Source organism: Mobula birostris, chromosome 7 (genome assembly GCF_030028105.1).
Source record: "Mobula birostris isolate sMobBir1 chromosome 7, sMobBir1.hap1, whole genome shotgun sequence".
Lineage (NCBI taxonomy): Eukaryota > Metazoa > Chordata > Chondrichthyes > Myliobatiformes > Myliobatidae > Mobula > Mobula birostris.
The window spans coordinates 154,679,156-154,703,368 of NC_092376.1; the positions used below are offsets into that span (position 1 = coordinate 154,679,156).

Below are 24,213 nucleotides of genomic sequence, written 5' to 3' on the forward strand. Positions count from 1 at the left end.
TCCTCATAGTTCCACCTCCTTCTACTACTGTGCATTGTTCTCCTGCCAATCACCTCCCTGCTTCCCCTCCCCCACCCCTTTGTCTTTCAAATTACTGTTTTTTTCAACTACCAGCGTTCTTCAAACCCTCCCCAAAGTTCTTCCTTCAGTCCTGACGAAGGGTTTTGGCCCGAAACGTCGACTGATCTTTTCAACTGATGCTGACTGATCTGCTGAGTTCCTCCAGCGCATTGTGAGGGTTCCTTTGACAACAGCATCTGCAGATTATTTTGTGTTTACATCAGAGCAGCAATGGCTGGAATTTATGGAAGCAATTCAGAAAGCACAGAATATATACACCCCAAAGAGGAAGACATATTTTAAAGGAAAGAAGATGCGGAGGGATCGATCCCTACGGAAAGCGGAGAGGGGTAGAGAGGGAAAGATGTGCTTAGTTGTGGGGTCCTGTGGAAGGTGGCGGAAGTTGCGGAGGATAATGTGCTGGATCCAGAGCTGGTGGGGTGGTAGGTGAGGACAAGGGGAACTCTGTCCCTGTTGTGGTGGCGGGAGGATGGGGTGAGGGCGGAAGTGTGGGAAATGGAGGAGATGCGGGTGAGGGCATCATTGATCACCGTAAAGGAAAGATGTCCCACTGTGACTAACAGGGTAAGTCAAATCCAACATAAAGGCCAAAGAGAGGGCATATAATAGAGCACAGATCAGTGGGAACTTAGAGGATTAGGAAGTTGTTAAAATCCAACAGAAGGCAACTAAAGAAGTAATTTAGAAGGTAAAGATGGGATACCAAAGTAAGGCAGCCAATAGTATTAAAGATGATACCAAAAGTTTCTTCAGATACATGAAATGTGAAAGAGGTGAGAGTGGATATTGGACCACTGGAAAATGATGCTGGAGAGGTAGTAATGGGGAAGAATGAAATGGCGGACAAACAGAGTAAGTATTTTGTGTCAGTCTTCACTGTAGAAGTCACTAGCAGTATGGTAGGAGTTCCAGGTGTTAGAGGCCATGAAGTGTGTGAAGTTACCACAGCTAGAGAGAAAATTCTTGGGAAACTGAAAGGTCTGAAGGTAGATAAGTCACCTGTACCAGATGGTGCACACCCCAGGGTTCTAAAAGAGGTGGCTGGAAAGATTGTGACGGCATTAGTATCGATCTTTCAAGAATCTTTCTCCAGTTTCTGGAATGGTTCCAGAAGACTGGAAAACTACAAAGGTTACTCCACTCTTCAAGAAGGGAGACAGGCAGAAGAAAACAAACTATAGGTCAATTAGTCTGACCTCAATGGTTGGGAAGACGCTGCAGTTGATTAATAAAGATGATGTCTCAAGGTATTTGGAGGCACATGATAAAATAGCATGGTTTCTCAAGGGAAAATTTTGCCTAACATATCTGTTGGAATTATTTGAAGAAATAACAAATATGGTAGACAAGGAAGAACTGGTTGAAGGGAGAAGTACTTGGATTTTGAGAAGGCCTTCGACAAGGTGCCACAGATGATGCTGCTTAATAAGGTATTACAGGAAAGATTCTAGTATGGATAAGGCAGTGGCTGATTGGTAGGAGGCAAGGAGTGGGAATAAAGGGAGCCTTTTCTGGTTGGCTGCCGATGATTAGTGACGTTCCATAGTCGTCTGTGTTGGGACCAATTCTGTTTACATTATATGTCAATGATTTGGATGAATGAACTGATGGCTTTGTTGCAAAGTTTGTAGATGATATGAAGATAGATGGAGGGGCAGGTAGTTTTGAGGAAGGAAGAAAGACTACAGGACTTAGACAGATTAGCAGAGTGGGCAAAGAAATGGCAGATGGAAGACAGTGTTGGGAAGTGTATGGTAATGCGCTTTGGTAGGAGATATGAAAGGTTGACTATTTTTTATATGGAGAGAAAATACAAATAACAGAGGGGCAAGTGTACTCGGGCATCCTATTTCAGGATTGGGAAAGCTGTTGGAAAAGATTTTTAGAGATAGGATCTATGGGCATTTAGAGAATCATGGTCTGATCAGGGACAGTCAGCATGGCTTTGTGAAGGGCAGATCATGTCTAACAAGCCTGATAGAGTTCTCTGAGGAGGTGACCAGGCATATAGATGAGGGTAGTGCAGTGGATGTGATCTACGTGGATTTTAGTAAGGCATTTGACAAGGTTCCACACGGTAGGCTTATTCAGAAAGTCAGAAGGCATGGAATCCAGGGAAGTTTGGTCAGGTGGATTCAGAATTGGCTTGTCTGCAGAATGCAGAGGGTCATAGTGGAGGGAGTACATTCAGACTGGAGGGTTGTGATTAGTGGTGTCCCACAAGGATCGGTTCTGGGACCTATAATTTTTGTGATTTTTATTAATGACCTGGATATGGGGGTAGAATGGTGGGTTGGCAAGTTTGCAGATGACACAAAGGTTGGTGGTGTTGTAGATAGTGTACAGGATTGTCGAAGGTTGTAAAGAAACATTGATAGGACGCAGAAGTGGGCTGAGAAGTGGCAGATGGAGTTCAACCCGGAGAAGTGTGAGGTGGTACACTTTGGAAGGACAAACTCCAAGGCAGAGTACAAAGTAAATGGCAGAATACTTGGTAGTGTGGAGGAGCAGAGGGATCTGGGGGTACATGTCCACAGATCCCTGAAAGTTGCCTTACAGGTAGATGGGGTAGTTAAGAAAGCTTATGGAGTGTTGGCTTTCATAAGTCGAGGGATAGAGTTTAATAGTCGAGAGTTAATGATGCAGCTTTATAAAACTCTGGTTAGGCCACACTTGGAGTATTCTGTCCAGTTCTGGTCGTCTCACTATAGGAAGGACGTGGAAACATTGGAAAGGGTACAGAGTAGATATACCAGGATGCTGCCTGGTTTAGAGTGTACGGATTATGATCAGAGATTGAGGGAACTAGGGCTTTACTTTTTGGAGAGAAGGAGAATGAGAGGAGACATGATAGAGGTATACAAGATATTAAGAGGAATAGATAGAGTGGAAAACCAGCGCCTCTTCACCAGGGCACCATTACTCAATACAGGAGGACATGGCTTTAAGGTAAGGGGTGGAAAGTTCAAGGGGGATATCAGAGGAAGGTTTTTTAACTCAGAGAGTGGTTGGTGCGTGGAATGTACTGCCTGAGTCAGTGGTGGAGGCAGATACACTAGTGAAGTTTAAGACACTACGAGACAGGTATATGGAGGAATTTAAAGTGGGGGGTTATATGGGAGGCAGGGTTTGAGGGTTGGCACAACATTGTGGGCCGAAGGGCCTGTACTGTGCTGTACTATTCTATGTTCTATATTCCCTAAAGGTTAATTTGCAGGTTGGCTCTGTGGTGAGGAAGGCAAATGTAATGTTAGTAGACTTTTCAAGGACTTATTTTGAGACTTTGTAAAGCACCGGGGAGGCCTCACTTCGAGAATTATGAGCCCCTTATCTTAGAAAGGATGTGCTGAAACGAGAGGGGATTCAAAGAAGGTTCACAAGAATGATTCCAGGATTGAATGGCTTGACATATGAAGAGCATTTGATGGTTCTAGGCCTGCATTCACAAGAATTCAGAAGAATGAGGCGTGGCCATATAGAAAACTATTGAATGATGGAACGTCTTGATAGCATGCGTGGATGTGGACAGTATATTTCCTCTGATGGGAGAGTCTAAGACCAGAGGACATAGGCTCAGAATAAAGTTGAATCATCTTAGAATGAAGATGAGGAGGAACTTCTTTAGCCAGAGAGTGGTGAATTTGTGTAATTCTTTGCCATTGGCTTCTCTGGAGGCCAAGTCTTCATGTATATTTAAGGCACAGTTCAATAGATTGGTCAGGACATGAAGGGATACTGGGAGAATGCGGGAGATTGGGGCTGAGAGGAAAATTGATCAGCCATGATGAAATGGCGGAGCAGACTTGCTGGGTCAAATGGCCTACTTCTGTTCCTATTTCTTATGATCTTATATTGGCTCAACTTCTATTTTAGTGTTTTTTTTCTTCCTTTTTTTTAATTCCTTTGGAAGTGTAGGATACATCCAGCCTGATTTTCCTGGCAGGTCCTCCTGCTTTGCACTTTGGAACTCCTTCATTTTTTTTACCTAACTGCTCCCACTTGCTCATTAATTTGATAACCTTCCTCTCATTGCCACTTTCGTTCATTCCCCTTTTAACCCTCCCTGCAGTTTAATAGCTTCTTTATCTCCATCTGTCTTTTTCCACTTTCTCCCTTCTCCTATCCATTTTCTACATACTTAATCTAATAACATCAGTTCTGACTGTTCAACACAGACTAAATGCTGAAGGAACTCAGGAAGTCTGGAGCATTAACAGAAAGGAATAAAGAGTCAACATTTTGGACCAAGACTCTTCATCAGCACTGTTTCCAACTTGGTTTCTTGGGCTTTTCCTTGTGTTTACAGAAGTACAAAGTATCACCTCCTCCCTCACTGTGTCAGTTTTGACTTTGATACAGTGTGGAAGCAAGCCTTTGTAAAACTGGACTCCATACAGGTTATTCCACAAGTGTGCAAATGCCCCCTTAATTGATATTTGCAACAAATTCCAAAGACCTGATTCAATCTCTGGTGTTAGTGATGATCAGGGTCTCACTTCTAGTTGGCTTCCTTAAAACATAACTAAATTTTATTAAGAGATTTCTCCCTAAAATTCCTTCAGTTACCAAATAAGTAAGGTACTTTGGTAAGTGCATTTTAATGGACTAAATGACCAAGTAGAAAACACAAGTACCTCAAGGTCACTGAAGACTACAGCTGGTGGAGTTATGCCATTTTTCTTAGCAATGTGTTGGATTATTGCTTCAGCCTCCTGTATCCGTCCTTTGAATAATAGCCAGCGGGGAGATTCAGGCACAAACCTAAAGCAAGATATTTGAAGAAAGTACTTGATAAATCATCATTAACATAGACAATACTTAATGTATATGGGTATCAAACATAGGACAGAACAGTACAACTCAGGAGCAAGCCCTTCAGCCCACAATGTTGTGTTTACCTAATTATACATCTAACTGAACTATATACATCTAACTGAACTAATCCCTTACAAAATACCACATTGCCTGCAAAATGTCCATATGCCTGCATTCGCAGCTCATTTATGTGCCTACCTAAGAACCTTTTCAATGCTTCTTTTGTATTTGCTTCTCTACCAGTGCATTCCTGGCGCCCACTAATCTCTGTGTAAATTTGAACTTGCACTACACACCTAAAATGCATTCCCTCTAGTATTGGACCTTTGAACGTAGGAAAAAGTGGCTGCCTACTTTGTCAATATATCTCAGAATCTTATACACTTCTTTTAGTTCTCCCCTCAGCCCCTGTTGCACCAGGGGAAAAAAAAACAACTTTGTCCAACCTCCCCACAGAGCACATGGCTTCTAATCCAAGCAGCAGCCTGTTGTTTTATCTGTTGCAGCATTAGCTATTATGATTCTACACTCTCATCATATGAATGCTGTACTCGAGATGCAGTCAAATTAGAGTTTTATAAAGCTGCAACTTCTTGACTTATGAACTCAATGCCCCGACTAACAAAGAGAAGCATCTTCTTTACCATCCTGTCACCCAATGCAGCCATTCTCATGGAGCTATGGACGAGGACCTCAAGATTCCTCTGTGCATCAACACTGTTCACGTTCTATCATTGGGTAATATCTCTTTATATTTGGTCTTACAAGTTGCAACACCTCACAACTGGTTGTAATAAACTTCATCTCTCATTGCACTACCCATAACTGCAACTGATCTACATCCTGTGGTACCCTTTGTCAATTTTCTATACTATCCACAATGCCATTAATCTTTGTATCTTCTGAGAACTTGCTAACTCACCACCCAGCAACATTTTCATCCAAGTCATTTATATACAGCAGATTGCAGTTAATTGTGCCATCAGTTAATCAGGACAGCTGCTTACATGGGTGAACTCTCAAAGAGTAACAACCGAAAAAATAGCAGGGATTCCCTTCATTCATTTAGGACAATACGCTATTTAATTGGGGGCGGGCAATTGCTGCCGGACAGTTTCTATCTAACGTGAGTAGTTATTCATCACTTGTGGTGCTGTCAGACACTGCACTATACTTGGAGCGAAGTTTTTAAACACTTCAGTTGCATGTGCTTATGTTCAAAAGGCAGTAATTTTTGTCACCGATAGTTGGTGAGAAATAAACAGTATGACAATTCAGAACTGCTTTGCTCACTTCAGTTTCAAGTATCTGGGCTTGGAATTGCCAGAAGTGGCCAGGACTGAAAGTGAAACAATTTTACTACCTAAACAAGTTAGGAGTTCTGAAGAATCTGAAGGTATGAACAATCATCTTGAATGATATAATGAAAATGAAGATTTGGAAGATGCAATTGTCTATAGCTTTGTATGAAGGCAGTTCATTATCTACACCAGATTTCTGCAATGATTTTGTTCATTTACAGTAAGTCAAAAGATTGCAACAGCACATGTTAAATTCCTCCATCGATAAAACTGGAAAACAAAGTTTTGCTTCCTGAATACTTTTGGGTGTATCTTATCAATTTTGGGTTGCTGATAATGAAAACCATTTTGTTTGTAATCACCTATGTTTGTTATTTCAATTCATAATTCAAATCAGAATAACCAATGTCAAGATTAAGGAAGGCATTTTTATTGGTCTACAAATCAAACAGTTCATCAATGACGGGCAATTCGAATAACTTCTGGTGGGACCAGAAAAATCACATGGAGCCACTCAAGGATGTTGTTGAAAAATTTCTTGGCAATTACAAAGCTATGTGCAGCTGGTTGACAACATGCTTCAAGTATACAAACCATGAAATGCAACATGTCACTAAAGATTTACTCCCTGCATTTCCTTTTATACTTCTTGGCAAATCGTGGCACTATCAGTAATGAAAAGTTTCACCAGGACATTGGGGTCATGTAGAAAGGGTAGCAGGGCAACTGGAATCCATCAACGCTGACTGATTATTGTTGGACACTTAAGCGAGAAGCCTCAGACACTGAGTACAAATTAAGATCATCAGCAAAACATTTTTAGCTTAGTTAAACTATTGCAAAGCATCAGCACTGTTATGCAATTAAATGCATTACATTAAATAAAAGTTATTTTCTTTTTTCTCCCAATTCCTATGTGATAGAAGTAACCTGAAATTATATTTGTGTTCAGCTTCAAGTGGTCTAAAATAAAAAAAAATTCTGAGGAAATAACACTTCTGAAAAAAATTGTTGCCAATGTTTTAGGAACTAATACACAGTTTTACAGTACTGTAGTAGCATTAATAGTGTTCTTATTTGTTCTTTATTTTGGAAGTTTGTCTTTTTTTATACCCTTATAACTATTTCCATGAAACTTCAGCTAATTGGGGCAGCCACTTAATTGGGCCAAAATATATTGGTTCCAATGTGTCCCAATTAATGGGAAACCACTGTACATCAGATTCACAATCAGGTTGATTATTACTATTATTATGTTCTGACATTTGTTATTTTGTGGCAGTAGTGCGGTGCAAGGCAAAAATAATTACTACATTACAATGAACAACTAAATAAAGAGGTAGACAGATAGATAGATACAGTGCCTATGAAAAATATTCACCCCCCCAAAGAAATTTTCATGGGTGCTTTACAACATTGAATCACAGTGGATTTAATTTGATTATTTTTGACATTGATCTACAGAAAAAGACTCCTTCGAGACAAAGCGGAAAACAGATCAATACAAAGTGATCTAACTTAATTACAAATATAAAACACAAAATAATTGATTGCATAAGTGTTCACCCTCTTTAATATGACACACCAAATCATCACTGGTGCAGCCATTTGGTTTTAGAAGTCACATAATTAGTTAAATGCAGATCTGTTTTTTGGAAACCTGTGTGCAGTCGAGGTGTTTCAATTGACTGTACTAAAAATACACCTGTATTTGGAAGGTCCAGCTGCTGGTGAGTCAGTATTCTGGCAAAAACTACACAATGAAGACAAAAGAACACTCCGTGAAAAGGTTATTGAAAAGCAGTGTCCAGATGTGCAAAGCTGATTGAGACCTATCCACACAGACTGAGGGCAAAGGTACTGTGATTCAGTGCTGTAAAACAATAAAATGTGAAAACTTCCACGGAGAGTGAATTCTTTTTATAGACACTGTAGGTAAATAAATACCAGACATGCTGCCTGCTCTCTTTTCCCACTGGGCAGAAGATACAAAAGCCTGAAAGTATACATCACCAGGTTTAAGTATAGCTTGTATCTCAATATCAGAGTCTTTAATGGACCTCTTGTACAATAAGATGGACTCCTGATCTCATAATTTACCACATTACGATCTTGCACTTCATCAGTTATCTGCACTGTATCTTTTCAGAAGCCCTTCCACTTTATTCTGCATTGTTATTGCTTTACCTTATTCTATCTCAGTGTACTGTGTAATGATTTGATCTGTATGAACAGTATGTATGGCAGGCTTTTCACTATATCTTGGTACATGTTACAATAATAAACCAACAGCAAATAAATTTGGGTTCATGGACCATACAGAAAAATGATGGCAGAGGGGAAGAATATGTTCCTAAAACATTGAATGTGGGTCTTTAAACTCTTGGACCTCCTCCCCAAAGATAGTAATGAGAAGAAGGCATGTTCCTGATGGTGAGGGTCATTATACACTAATGACTATATACTATATAACACAAACAGAAAAAACAGGTATGTATGTCCTCCCTCATGCAATACTACATTCGTGAAAAACATAATCAGGTGGTAATAAAAGAACACATGGAAGGTACTACCTAAATTATTTCAGCTACTGTGGTAATTAACTGAAGAATCTAATCTGAACTCTATAATTGAGAATCTTAGCTATAGAACAACAGCGAGAAGGATTGCGGGAGTGGATTTGGAGAAGTCAGTGGCCAGGGTTGTGCTCCACCAATTCTGAACTTCAAGGCTGCCCTAAACATTAGTAACAACCTGTCTGGTCACAAAGGTTCAGTGCTGGTATTATCGTCAGCAGAAACTAAAGTGCATCTGGGGACTGTTCTGATGCCCTTCTGACGTGGTGTCAGAAGGTATAGTCCACAATTTACAAATATGTTTGACAATAGTAGAAATTTAGTAGACGTATTTTCATTAAAAATTAAATAGATCAAAGACATTAAAATTAAAAGGGTGTTATCTCTATTAAAATAATTGAGCTGCTGTTAACCAAGAACATAAATAAACTGTGAAATAAATTGATGTTTCCAAACCCATTCACATCAACAAGGCTATGATAGGTACAAAAGTTATGGCAGACATAAAGCTGAAGGAGCAGACACAAAGTTCAATGAAAAAGGGAAAGATCAGGGTTTAGTTGTACACCAGTCCTCAGTGTGTCCCCAATTCTCATATTGCAAATAGCAGGTGCTTCTCTGTGGCAATGTGCGCCAGCCCAATAGTACTAGATTTTGTCCACTTAAAATAGGTAGAGGTCTTAGAAGCATGAGCACATTGCCATGATCACAAAGAACAGAGATTTAAAACAGAAATTTAGTCTTTGAAGTTCCAAAGCAAAATTGAAGTCTAAAGTGGGCATTTGCTCAAGCGCTCAGATCCCACAGATAGAATACTGACAAAAATGAGGAAGGAAAATAAGATCTCTGATTGAGAAAAGAATCAAGGACATGTTGCACATTCATAAAGAAAACATGAAGGCATTTTAGGGGCATGACTGCTGATAGTAGGAATACCATTATCTATTGTGGTGTAATACTTGTGGCTGATCTGCTCTCACATGACAGGAAAAAGTTACTAGATTGGAAACACTGGATATTTTCTGTAGCCCAGATAACTGAAGGCATATTTCCTGTCTGCTTATTGAATGAGATAAAATCTGTTCACTAAGCGGAAAACAGATTTGAAATTGGAAACAGTAACCTGCAGTGGTTAATGCTTATCATTACATTTCGTGGAACCATATGTCATAATAATGTTTGGAAATCTCTGATTTCTCCTAGTGGGAGTTAATTATAATGTACATAAAGTGCACAAAAAGTGATCTTGTTGGAATCATGCAAACCAGATCTATCATGGGGAGCAGATTTCACAAGGACTGGACCCATATTCTTCTTAAAGCAGTAATTTAGTTGTAAAATAGGTATCTTTCTAGCTTAGTTTTTAATTTATTCATTTTTCATGCTTTAGAAATAGAAGCAAGGCTTTATTGCCTTTCTCTTGAGAAGTTGGTGGTAAACTATCAGGATGAACGTTAACAGTACATTTCAGAACTTGTATCAGAATCTGAATCAAAATCAGAATCAAAATCTGTTTTATTATCACTGACATATGTCATGGAATTAGTTGATTGGGAAGGAGTACACTGAATACATAAACATTATTATAAATTGCAATAACAATATCGAAATAGGGAAGTCAAACAAGAGAAAATCTGCAGATACTGGAAATCTGAACAACACACACAAAGTGCTGGAGGAACTCAACAGGCCAGGCAGCATCCACGGAAAAGAGTACAGTTGACATTTCAGGCTGAAATCCTGCTGAGTTCCTCCAGCATTTTGTGTGTGTTGCTTGGATTTCCAGCATCTGCTGATTTTATCTTTTGGTGGCGGAGCTAGAGATGTTGGTCTAGAGCTAGAGATGTTGGTCTAGAAGTCAGGACCCATTTACAAAAAGAGGAGTTGTGTCATGACAAGGAGAGTTAAACAGCAAACAATAGACATCAACAAATAATGGAATCCTTACTTTCCTTTAGATATAAACATGTTATTTGGGCCTGGAACCTTATTGTTTTCAGTCTTACTTGTTCCATAAAACAATGTGGAACATATTAAGGTCCATGATCAAAATGGTATTCACATTCTAATGGTTTCCTGCATGGCCAATCACCTGAGTAGTCACATTCTCAAGTTCACCGATAACAAGACAGTGGTGGGGCTCATCACCAACAACAATCAGATGGCCTGCAGAGAGGAGGTGGAAGAGCTCGAGCCCTGGTGCCAGGCAAACAACCTCTTCCTCAGTGTCAACAAGACAAAACAGATGGTTATTGACTTCTGGAGAACTCGCACCACTCAAACCCCTTTGCATTGGTGGCATAGCAGTGGAATCTGTGAGCAGTTTCAACCTCCTGAGAGTGCACATCACACACATCCTCTCATGGTCACAAAATAAATGGGAATCCTTGTGCGGGATACCCTAAATGTTAACCTCCAGGTTGAGTCAGTTGTGAAGAAGGCAAATGCAATGTTGGCATTAATTTCTAGAGGTATAGAATATAAGACCGGGGATGTGATATTGAGGCTCTATAAGGCACTCGTGAGACCACACTTGGAGTACTGTGTACAGTTTTGGCTCCTTATTTCTGAAATGATATTCTGACATTGCAGAGGGTTCAGAGAAGATTCACAAGAATGATTCCAGGAATGAAAGGTTTACTGTATGAGAAACATCTGGCAGCTCTTGGGCTGTAATCCCTGGAGTTCAGGAGGATGAGGGGGGATCTCAAAGAAACATTCCGAATGTTAAAAGGCCTCTACAGATTAGATATGGCAAAGTTATTTCCCATGGTAGGGGATTCTTGGACAAGAGGGCACGACTTCAGGATAGAAGCATGTCCATTTAGAACTGAGATGCGGAGAAATTACTTTAGTCAGAGGGTGGTAAATCTGTGGAATTTGTTGCCACAAGCAGCTGTGGAGACCAAGTTGTTGGGCGTATCTAGGGCAGAGATAGATAGGTTCTTGATTAGCCAGGGCATCAAAAGATATGGGGTGAAGGCAGGGGAGTGGGGATGACTGGAATATTTGGATCAGCCCATGATTGAATGGTGGAGCAGGCTTGATGGACCGAATGGCTGACTTCTGCTCCTATATCTTATGGTCATATGGAATTCAGCAGACCAAGCAGCATCTTTGGAACAGAGGACAGTTCACGTTTCAGGCCAAGACCCTTCGGCAGGACTAGCAAAGCATTGTTCATGGTGCACTTTAGAATTTTTTGATGGTGGAGGGAAAGAAGCTGTTCCTAAAACATTGAGTGTGCATCTTCTGAATTGGATGATCAGCCATGATCATACTGAATGGCGGTGCAGGCTCGAAGAGCCAAATGGCCTGCTCCTGCACCTATCTTCTATGTTTCAGCTTCCTTTACCTCTTCATTTAGTAGGATGTATTGTCATAGTGCTGTTGGGAAAGATGTTCCAGGATATAGACTCAATATTCATGAAGGAAAGACGATGTAATGTACAGAAAATTCCAGTTAATTGGGACACATCAGGACCAGTATATTTTGGCCCAATGAAGCAGCTGCCACAATTAGCCAAAGTTTCATGGAAATAGCTAAAAAAGTATAAAAAAGACAAACTACTTAACTGAGTAACAAATTATGTATTTAAATGAAATACAGAACAAATTAGAACACTATCAGTACTAATACAGTACCATAAATCCATGTATTAGTTCCCAATAGTTATTGATGGAGGGATTCATTCAGTATACACTGACATGAATGGGTTATCCAGGGAGGGGTACCACCTCTGGTGAAAGGGCTTGCCTTGCCCATTCTGGGGCAGTACACTCACCTTTGGTCGCCACTGGACACTCAGCTCTCAGCTGTGGCTCCAAGTAACTGTTTGCATGCGACATCGACCACAACCCAGTACATTGATCTGAAAGGCAAGCTAAACCAAATGAGGGTTTCCGGTGGGCCACATACCCCAGTGAAATAAGGACATGCCTGTCCCAGCATGTGAAGTCAGCCCTACTGGACTGGGCAGAGGAGATCGATCAACAGTGAGATCCAATGGGCAAGAAGGCAAGAGCGAAAGATGTGGTAAGGCACAGAAGAAGTCATGATTATCCACCGCAACCAAGAGAGACCCCAGTTTGTGACAACTATTTGTACCATTGGACCAGGAATTCCAAAGTCAACAGTGTGGAATAGTTCCAGTGCAGCAGCTTTTCCATTTTAAAACCACTCCTCCACAGGTTTCTCTTGCCATCATTGGATACAATGAGCAACTAACATGCTGCCTTGTTCTTTTGATTGACTGTAAGTGAACAGAATTAGATTAGACATCTAGTGCAGATAATGAACTGCCTTTGTATAATGCTTTTGACGATCGCATCCTCCAAATTCTCATTTTCGTTGTAACATTCAAGACAATTGTCAATCCCTTCAAATTCTTCATAGTTTTAACTTGTTGAAGTAGTTGTTTCAAGTTCATTCCCAGCCATTTCTAGCATTCCCAAGCCTGAGTGCTTGAAACCGCAGAGAGCAAAACAATTCTGAATTGTTTTACTGCTTTTTTCTTGTCAACCAGCAGTGACAAAATCACTGCTTTTTGAACACAGGTACGCACAGCAAATGCAGTTTTAAAAAAATGTTTGCTCTAAAAAATGATACATTGTCTAAAGGCCACACAAGTCCATGTGACAGGCAGTAGTTAGAAACCATTCAGCAACAGTCTCCTGATCTAAGTGGCATAGGGTCCCAAATAAATGAAGGGGATCCCAGCTATTTTCTTGATCAGTTTTTGTTCTTTATCAGTTGAACCAAATAAGTAACTGCCCTGATTATATGATGGACCAATTGACTGTAATCCACTATATTTGAAAAACAAGAGACCAGACACCAACCCCTGTAGCATACCACTGTTCAGAGGCCTCCCTGTTAGGATGGTATATGACTTGGAGGGTAGTAGTGTGTCTAAAGCTCTCTTGCTTCTTGATGGTTGAGGTTATAGTTTTGAGAAGTGCTGTCGGATAAGTTTAGGTGAATAAATACTTTCTGTTTTATCAGAGAGTAAAACAATTTATTTAAGATTGTAACCTATGGAAGCTTTATATTCCAAAATCCATTTCAAAATTTCCTTAAGTTCTTTACTGGAAATAATAACTGGATATTAACATAAAAGACTCAATCTTGTTAGCCACATGCAGTCTCAAATAGAAGAAATTATTTCAATAAAGACCCACGTCACATTCTATACAATGTTAATCTAATCATCACTTTTCATCTTGTCTGCCCATCCTCCATGTCTCTGCCTTTTGGAGTGAACTTGCCTAGTGCTGTCCCATTTACTGTTGCAATACTGGTTGGTGGCCTCAGTCTTTCAACAGAGACAACTGTTAATGGGCTTGCAGTACAACTTCAATGGATCTTGCTGGGAAGACCTAGCTTCAAATTCCATTATTCTGGCATGGGGAACAATAGCCAGGCTTGACATGTCAATAGGTTACACCAAGAATCAAACACTGGGAGCAGTAAGACCACTGACTGTAGATTAAAATGTTCAAAAGAGGCTGAGAATTTTACTCCAGGGCAATTCTGAGCTTTCTTGAAATTATATCATCCTCACATGATATCATTTTAACCTTCTACAGGCACACAAGTAAGCTACTATGATATGGTGGTACCTTGTCCTGATTGTCTCTTCTTCAAGGATCGTCACCTTGTCATCATGGAGAGGCATGCGAGTTCCTAAGATCCTGACTGCGATACCATCTGGGGTTTAGCCAGCTGGTTGGTTGAGTTTCTCTCCAATCTTGGCAATTCATTTGCAAACATACTGTCACCATACCAGGAGACATCACAGGTGCACTGTTAATTCATGTTTTGTCCTCTGAATGCTTGGCCTTTATAAACGTATCAATCAACTCATCATTATGGGAACTCATTGGTGATCTGGGGAGGGGACTTCATCACTGATTGGTTGCATGGCGAACTTCATACGTTTTGGTCTGGAATTTTGCCCACAAAGGCTCATAAATAGGATTGAGGTCTGCAAGCCTGTTTACAGAACTGTTCTTGGAAAACCATGTTTCTAAGAATTTTCTTGCCTGTCGTACATTTGCTTGTGCCTTGATTTTCACGGATGCCCAGTCAAGTTTGTGCCTCTCTCAATTCTCATGAGTAGAGATTAGGGAGAGTTGGTCATGCCGCTTTACAGCCGGTTAAGTCCATGGATCCTTGTGGAAAGTTTTCTCCCAGTCTGGCTGAAACATATTTGCTGTCCCCATATTGGATCTTGTAGATCACGTTGGTCTTGACCAATAACTTGGTTCATTCTTTTTGTCTGCAGAGTACTCATCTCAATGTGCCTGTTGGCTTCTACACAACAGAAATTCTATGTTCTTGGAGCAGTCGGGCCATTATTTCCAAAACATTTCGAACGTATGGAAGGACAATCCATTTGGTCACTTCTTGGTTGGTCCATTGTCGATTTTGTAGGCATCTTCGTAGGAAGTTACGTGGGTATCTGTTTCATGCGAATACTTTAAAGCTATTGGACAAGCTGATTGATACATATATAAAGGCCAGACTTTCAGAGGACATACCAGAAATTAACAGAGCACAGTTGATTTTTCCGCATATGGTGACGAAACATTTGCAAATGAAGTACCAAGATCGGAGAACAACTTAATCCAACCATCAACAGCACAAGCTATACATTTTCTGAGCTTAGCCATCTGTCCATGCCTCCCCAGGTTACACAAAGTCACACACAGGTGTTCTCCATTAATGGAATCTCCACACTAACATACTAGATTATGTCCTGTGGCGGTCAGCAAGCAGCAAAGAGGGCAGCATTGTGAGGTCTGGTAGACCCTCCGAATATATGGATCTATGATCTGTCTCCAAAGCCACATGAAGACCTACCAATAGACAGCTCTTTATGAGATCATCATACTCAACTTGAGGTGTTGAGTACACAGCTCACACTACCATCTTATTATCTGTCTAATATTGTTATTGTTTTACCTTGTATGGCCCTGATGCACTGTGTAATGATCTGATCTGTAGGAATAGTATTCAAGACAAGCTTTTCACTGTACTTTAGTAAGTGACAATAATAATAAATCAATCAATCCATTCCTTATGTACGAAACAAAACTGCAATATTGGTCATCATAAGGAGAAATTTGTTTAGATGCTCAAGTGTGTGAATGGAGTTGGTCACCATTTTAGATCATGAAGACACGTAGTCCTCTTTTATTGTCATTTAGTAATGCATGCTTTAAGAAATGATACAATATTTCCTCCGATGTGATATCACAAAACACAGGACAGACCAAGACTGAAAAAACTGACAAAACCACATAATTATAACATATAGTTACAACAGTGCAACAATATCATAACTTGATGAAGAAGTCCATGAGCACAGTAAAGTTCAAAGTCTCTCAAATGTCCCACATCTCATGCAGACGGGAGAAGGAAGAAAAACTCCCCCTGCCATGCCGACCACAATCCGACTCTGAGTCATCCGAAAACTTCGAGCTCTGATCAGCTCTCTGACACCGAGTACCGAGCGCCATCTCTGTCCGAACGATTCGACCTCCTTCTCGGTCGCTAAAAGCGGGTAAGACCGGGGATTTTGAGGCCTCCCCTCCAAGAGATTCCCAACCACGCAGTAACGACAGCAGCGAACGAGCGTTTCAGAAATTTCTCCAGATGTTCCTCTGTGGTTTCATGTCCATTCTCCATCAAATCAGAATTGTCCACGGCCCCTATTTAACAGATATGATATCATTTTTCACCGGAGGGCTGCGCACGTGCAGGCACGCCGCCATCTTCTCCTCCCGCCCTTTCCTGCTAAGAAGGCCAAGTAACTAATCCTTTGCAAGTTGATGCTCTTTGACATTGCACATAGACTTTCTGTCAGTGCAGTGAGCATGTTCCTATTCATGGTTATTAGCCTACTTCTCTAAGCTGTCCCATCTAGTCATAGTCATAGTCATAGACATACTTTATTAATCCCGGGGGAAATTGGTTAAACACTAAGTCCACTGTTGCAGAGGGACACATGAACTTATGCTCAGGAAAGTGAATTATAAATCAGTGGCTCTCCAAAGCAACAGAAAATTGCAAATAAGCAAGTGAACTTGAAACATAGGAAGAAAATATTCATTCATTTAGCCTCACTAAATATTACACTTCTTCAAGGTGACTCTTCTACTGACTAAATATTAAATACAAGACAGTAGTTAAAGGTGGAAGTTGAAATGTAGGCCCAACTACTAAGAAGCCAGATAATCACAACAGGGAGAAAGGAACTAAAGCTTTTTGCTGGGGTTGGATAAAGAAATAGGGAATCAAGATCTTTGGGAATATAAACACCCTTCAAGGCCAATATAATCATATTATCTATTTTCTTCCAAACATTCTATCACATTTTATATAATATTTTCCTTATATTCATATAAGCATCATCAATGGAGTTAATATTGTATTTCTATTAGCTGCAAAAGGAGGATATGATTCCATCTTCTCCAACCTTCTACTTCAGCAAAGTGAAAATGTGATGCAGCTACAGATTCATAGAGTACTACAGCACAGAAAAAGACTCTCCAGTCTATGTAGTCTGTGCCGAACTATTAACCTGCATGGTCCCATTGACCTGTTCCCAGACCGTAGCCCTCTATACCCCTCCCATTTATATACCTATCCAAGTTTCTCTTAAATGTTGAAAATGAATCCTCAACCACCACTTCTGCTGGCAGCTCACTCCACACTCTCAACATCCTCTGAGTGAAGGAGTTCCCCCTCATGTTCCCCTTAAACATTTCACCTTTTACCCTTAACCCATGAATTCTAGTTCTAGTTTCACCAAACCTCAGTGGAAAAAGCCTGCTTACATGTACCCTGTCTATAATTTTATTTATTTATTTATTTACTTGGTGATACACCATGCAGTAGGCCATTCTGGATGTTTGAGCCATGCCGCCCCAGCAACCCCACAACCCCAATTAACCCTAAACCATTCATGGGACAATATACAATAACCAATTAAACTACCCACTATGTCTTTGGACTGTGGAAGGAAACCACAGCTCCTGAGGAAAACCCACTCATTCCATGCAGATACAAAGAGATTCCTCACAGGACGGTGCCAGAATTGAACTATGAACTCTGAAATGAGCTGAGCTGTAATAGCCCCAGACTGTCCACTATGCTTTCCTCATTCTCCTACTAAAGTCCCAAGCTATTCAACTTTTCTTCTCTCAGTCTTCAAGTCCTGGCAACGTCCTTGTCAAAAGCCGATCACCAGCTTTTCATCTTGCTACAGAAATTTCTGAAAATATTTATTCGAGAGGAGCATCCAATGCAGACATCCCACCTCCCCCAGAAGTTCCGGAAGTCTCCCGCACATGAATAGTGGCTCCCTGATGCCCGCAAATTATATACAATATCACGGAAATCAATTTTTTGAGAGCGAGCGAGCGAAAGCAAGCAAGAGAGTGCGTGAGCGAGAGAGAGCACGAGAGCAAGCAAGCGAGAGCGCGAGAGCGAAAGCAAGCGAGAGCGTGAGAGAGCACGCGAGCGACCACGAGAGAGAGAGAGAGCGCGAGAGTGCGCCATGGCAGAGTGTTCCAAAAAAAAGAAAATATAAAATGTACGTCACCCCAGACCACACTAAAGTGTACCCCTGCTTAATAGGGGTCAAAAATAATGACCGTGTTGCTCGCTGCACTGTTTGCAACAGTGACTTTTCTATTCCCCATGGTGGATTAAAATGTAAAAGACAAGTTGAGGTGAGTTTAATAAGTGTCATTCGTTCAGTAGCATAGCTAATGTTATTTAAACTAGCTGGCTGGCTGCTAAGGAGCTACTCTATTGCAGACATCCCACCCCTCCCGGGAGTCTCCCGCAAATTGATGGTGCTACCTCCCTGAAATCAGTTTTTGCAGGGTGGGGTGTCTGCCAATGCTATGGAGAAGAAGCAGATATGCATTGTAAGTCACTGAAGCTTCTGGATTTTTTATGTGGAATATTTATCAATTATTTTTCCCTATTGGTCAAGAAATCACATGTTCAGATACCTTTTCAATTTCAGTCTGAATTCTGAACATTGATAGTTTATTTCCTGACTGGCTATCAATACTAGGCTAATTCTTGTCCCTTATTCTCTCTATCCTGTAGGTCCTACACAAAAGTTCCACCACAACTTTAAGTCCTTCTCCAATCCAAGCTACATTCATCACTCTGGATTAAAATTTTAAAAAATAACTCAAAATCTATTTACTCTCCTTCATGCTATTTTCTGTCTTACAATTGATCACCTATCAACACGTGATATTTTCTTTAAAAAATCTACCTATTTCTTACAGGTCATCTGAAATGCATAGATATTTTATTCTCTGACTCTCTGACTTGTCTCCTGGGACTGGAATTTGATGCAGTTGTTCTTATTCTGTTGGTGTTACTATTGCAACTATGTTCTGAAATCATGTTTTTACAACGTTTGTACTTAAAACAAAACTTTCCCCTGCACTTAGAACGAAGTAAAAATACCACCAAGATCTTCCTGAGGAATTTAAAGACCTATGTTAATTTTCTCAAAAAAGATTGCTTTTAAGAAATTCATTCTTACTGCCCTTCATAATTTTATTAAATTGTGATTGTTTTAGTAATTATGTCATTGTTGCCAGTCCTGAATGTGCTCAAATAAGTTTTTTATGAGGAATGGAACAGAGGTGAACTAAGAAACTATAGTCCAGCTAGCCTCACATTATTAAGCTGAACAACATTCCTGAAAGCACTACAAAGCATTATTTGAGTTCATTTGAAGATTTGAGAAGACATAAAAGGCAATTTGAAGCATTAGGTTTCAATTTCTTAATTATAGCCTTCTGAGAGACTCATTATGGTAAAAATGTCAGATGCAATGGAGCTCACACTGAAAGCAAAGCTGTCACAAAATAAAGCAATTTATGATATTAATGTGACCAGCTTAAGTTTGACATTTTCTCAATTTTATTTATTAGATTATAGCAAATTCACAAAGAAACAGTTTGTCTTCCTACCTGTCCTACATTAATAGGTCAGGAACCAACTATAATTATTCTATTTTGTTGAACATAGCTGTAAAATTGTAATTATGAAAGTAATTATATTAAGTTCACTACAATTTATATTCACATATAGTTGTACTACTACTTGTCCAGTTTGCAGTTGTCACTTTACTGATCTTTTAAATGTCTTGCACATTTTTTAAAATCTTGAGCTTGCAAACAGTTGGGTTTTTCACGTCCTAGTTCTTAGGTGAGCTAAAAAGATATTTCTTTGTTACATAAGCAATTTTAGCTATAATGGATTTAGCCCCACCAACTGATCCATCATATCCAACTGATATAACAGGTACCTTCACATTACATAAATCAGTTGGTCATAAAGCTATGGACTACAACAGTTTTTGTTGGCAACATATGTGAGAAAGCTTCTGGTATGTTAATGAGGCAGTTACATGCAGAGTATAACTTGGTTTTAAGCTGGAAAGGAGTTCAGGAGTGTTGCCAGCATTCACCTTTTGTGAGTATAAAGAACAAGAATCTACTCTGTGTATATTAAAGTCATTGCAAGAACTTCAAGTGGGAGACAAAAAGCTGCTTGTAAAAGTAGATGCAAAGACTAGAGCCCAGCTAGATGAATGGAAGGCCAAAGAGAAAGGAGTCCATAGGGCTACAAAACAAAGGATTCATCACATAATGTTGTGGATGAGGAAACCAAGAGCAGAGATCAGATCTAAAGGGAGCAATAGAAGGATTAGTAAGAGAATACTCCATTGAAGTAAATGCATATTCCCAAGTTCAGGATGCACAAACTAGAAGAAGAAAAAGGAAGCAGGAAGGTATCCAGAGCTGTTAGAATCACTACCTGTAGTCGCAGAATCAACTCCACAGAGAAGGCCCCAGAACTTGAGATTGTTTTCACAGCCACAAGCAGAGTGATCCCTCTTGCCAGGAAAGACGATATCCCACAAGAGTAAGAAAGCCTTCAGGAGTGATTAAATCTTTCGGCCTGAATAGGATCATTTAAAATATGCTATGATGCGGATGTCTGCATATAGTATCTGTATATTGTATATATAGTTAAGATGCATTCTCTGTTGAGTTGGAGTTTATAGCTAAGCAAGGAGGAGTGTTGTGCATTTAATATTTCAATAATATTTGAGTAAACTTGTACATATAGATTGATTAAGCATTCTTGCTCATTTAAATAATTCTTTACAGTTATATGTATAAATCTGTGAATTGTATACGTCATATTGTCACGTGTGCACCTTGCTAAAGTAAACATGAAGTTAGACTCACATTTTGGACTCATGTCTTCCATTGAAATAGTTTATTGTTTCAAAGTTACAAAACATAACACACGCACTGAGTAATATGGAATGCCAAGTTATAATAAAATTAGTTGTCTAGTTTCTTAATGTAGATCTGTTATGGTATGAAAAATATTAATATATTCTTCATTCTTCCACATTCATCAAAAAGGAAACACTAATTTTCATGGTTTGAGTTGGATTCTAAGGACAATGTCAAACACATTATTTTTATCCTGTTACTCCAGAGCCCATCAAAAGTGCTGAAGTAAGTTAAGGTTATTTCCTACATACCACCATAGAGGAATGTACAGTAGTCCCGGAAGAGACAAGGTAAACAGTAACATCCGCCAGCTTCGTATGAAGTATGCAATCAAGGGTAGGAACATGTAGCCAATTGCATAAGAAATACAGACTCCTAGTGTAGAGTAAATAACCCGAATAGATTTCCCAAGAACTTCAGATCCTGTAAGGAAAGTAAGCCAGGAAGAGACCAATTATAATTTTGAATGATTCACAAATTTTATTTACAAAAAAGTACTTAAGAGAGGATAAAAAAAGTAATCAGAGCTAGAACAAGGCCCCCTAAAAACCAAAGTAAAGACTGGAGATGGATGAGCTGCTCAATGAACATTTCTCTTCTGTTTTTACCATGGAGAAGACAGAAGACTGAACATGAGGCAATTACTGGGGCTAGAGTACAATAGTGCAAAGGAGGTGCTTGGATTCGTGAAATATTTGAAGGTATATAAATCTCCAGCGACTGATCAGGCTTATCCAAGAACACTGTGGGAAGCTTGAGAAGAAATTGCTGAAGCTCTGGTTAAGATATATACAAATTCACTAGTGATGTTGGTCTGCAGGAAGAAGGAGGGAATCTACTATAGTGCTATTATTTATGGAGTATGGAAAAGAAAAACCTGTGAACTACAGACTTGTAACCCTAAGATCTAGTACATTACTAGAGTAGATTCTAAAGGATAAGATATACATGCATTTGGAAAGACAGGAGTTGATTAGGGATCAATATCATTACCATGGCTCTTTGTGTGGAAGATGATGTCTCATGAATTTGATTGAATCTTTTGAAGAAGCAACCAAGAAGATTGATGAGTGTAGGGCAGTGGATGTGGTCTACATGGACTTCAGAAAAGCCTTTGATAAGGTAGACCGCTATGGAAATTTGGATCATATGGGATCCAGGGTAAGCTAACTAACTAATGGGTGGTGTTATTGACAATAATGATGGTTGTCAGGATTTACAGGGAGATCTTGCTTAGTTGGGTTGATGAATGGCAAATATAGTTTAATCCAGATGAGTCTTCGGTGTTCCATTTTGGGAAGACCAGTGAGGATAGGAATTTCACAAATCTTGTAGAACAGTAAGACTGAGGAGTACAAGTACAAGGTTTTCTAAAAGTGTCATCACAGCTGAACAAGGTGGTGAAGAAGATTTTTTTTTTGCATTCTGGCCTTCAATCAGGACAGTGAGTATAGATGCTGGAATGTTATGTTTCAGTTGTACTAGACAATCACAAGGTCACGTTTGGTTCAGATTTGATCACCTTCCAGAGGAAATATGCCATGAAACTGGAAAGAGTTTGAAGGATGTTGCTGGAACTCGAGGGACTGAGTTCTGGAGAAGGGTTGAGCAGGTTGGGACATCCGTCGCTGTAGAGTAGGAGGATAAAGAATGATCTTACATAGGTGTATAAAATCATGAAGGATGGATAGGGAATGCACTTTGTCTTTTTTCAAGAGCTGAGAATCTATAACTTGAGGACAGGTTTAAGACAAGATGGGATAGACATAATGGGAAGCTGAGAGGCAACCTTTTCACCCAGAGGGTGGTTAGTATACAAAATGAAGCTGCCAGAGGAAATGATTGAAGCAGGTCCATCAACAATATTTTAAATGTAGTTACACTGGTACACAGATAGGAAAAGTTTTGAAGGATATGTCCAAACATGAACAAATGAGGCTAGCTTAGATGGGAATCTTGGTCAGCATGGACCAGCTGGCCTGAAGGATCAGTTTCCAGACTATTACAACTGCTTAATAAAATGAAATTAAAATATAATGTCATACTAAGAAATTAGTTATTAAACATAGCACTGAAGTTGTCTGACAGTAAGGCAGGTACTTACCGATAACAAAGGCAGCTACATAGTTTGAAATCTGTCCAATACCCACAAAAAAATTAAGAAGGCAAAATATTTCCCAGTTTGGAGAGAACACCTGAATCATGGTGAACCCAGTCTGTACAGCCATGGTCCCAAACCAAACAGCCTTCCGCCCAAACCTAAAAATTAGAAAGTAAACTTCAGACCAAAACATTATTTCTGTTAAATCCACTTTTTCTGTTACCACTAATACATTCTCATAAACACAGAGCCGCCATTGCATGTACTTGTACTCAGGCAGTGTGTCAGCACTGAGGGCAACTTATATCCACTCCAGCTTTGTATTGGTTGATGAAGAAGATGTTGGTTTGCAGACTCTGCCATAAGTGCAACAGGAAGTACTGGAAAGGTCCAACAGGATGTAGACTTAGTGAGGTGGGGCACGCTTTCTACTATTTATATCAGTTTCTGTGCTTTTTCTGAACAATCTAAAGGTTCTCACTAGCGTCCTTAATGATTTAACTCTATTTTAAGTTGATCTGGGTCAGGACTGCACAACCATAGAAAGGTCTGCCTGATACCTGCCACAGGGAAGTGTTTAATTACTTTTTCTGAACTATGGACACATCATTGGATCATTTCCTTTGCCCACTGGTAATGCCTTGCCCTGAAAGAGCTCAGAATCCTGAATCAGAATCTGTTTCAGGAGTCTGGTGTTGTAAATGATGTGGCCTGACTGGTAGATCTGATTGAATATAATGAAGTTCTCAGGGCTGAGGATTTTGTCCTAAGATAAAGACATGATATTCATCTGCTTATTCTGCCAATGGATTTGGAAGACTTTACGTAGACAGAGTATTTTCTCTTTTGATTTATGTTACCTGCTAAAAGGAGTCCATAGTTCAAAAATGTACAGAAGTTCAGAGTAGACTAGAGGTCTAGTGCCAGGTTTGAGATATTTATCTTCAATGACTTTCTCATTCTTTCTCTCCCTATTTTTATCTCT

The 24,213-nt window shown here is 39.8% G+C and overlaps 1 protein-coding gene across 1 annotated transcript in view; it reads right to left on the reverse strand.

The window, feature by feature from the left end:
• LOC140200979 (organic cation/carnitine transporter 2-like) overlaps positions 1-24,213 on the reverse strand; it is a 62,469-nt gene that overhangs the window by 19,472 nt on the left and 18,784 nt on the right. Inside the window, exons 3-5 of the mRNA XM_072264617.1 lie at positions 23,232-23,386; positions 21,379-21,550; positions 4,716-4,842 (exon numbers count right to left, since the gene is read on the reverse strand). Of these exons, the coding sequence (XP_072120718.1) occupies positions 4,716-4,842; positions 21,379-21,550; positions 23,232-23,386 (454 nt within the window). The remainder of the gene's footprint in view (positions 1-4,715; positions 4,843-21,378; positions 21,551-23,231; positions 23,387-24,213) is intronic.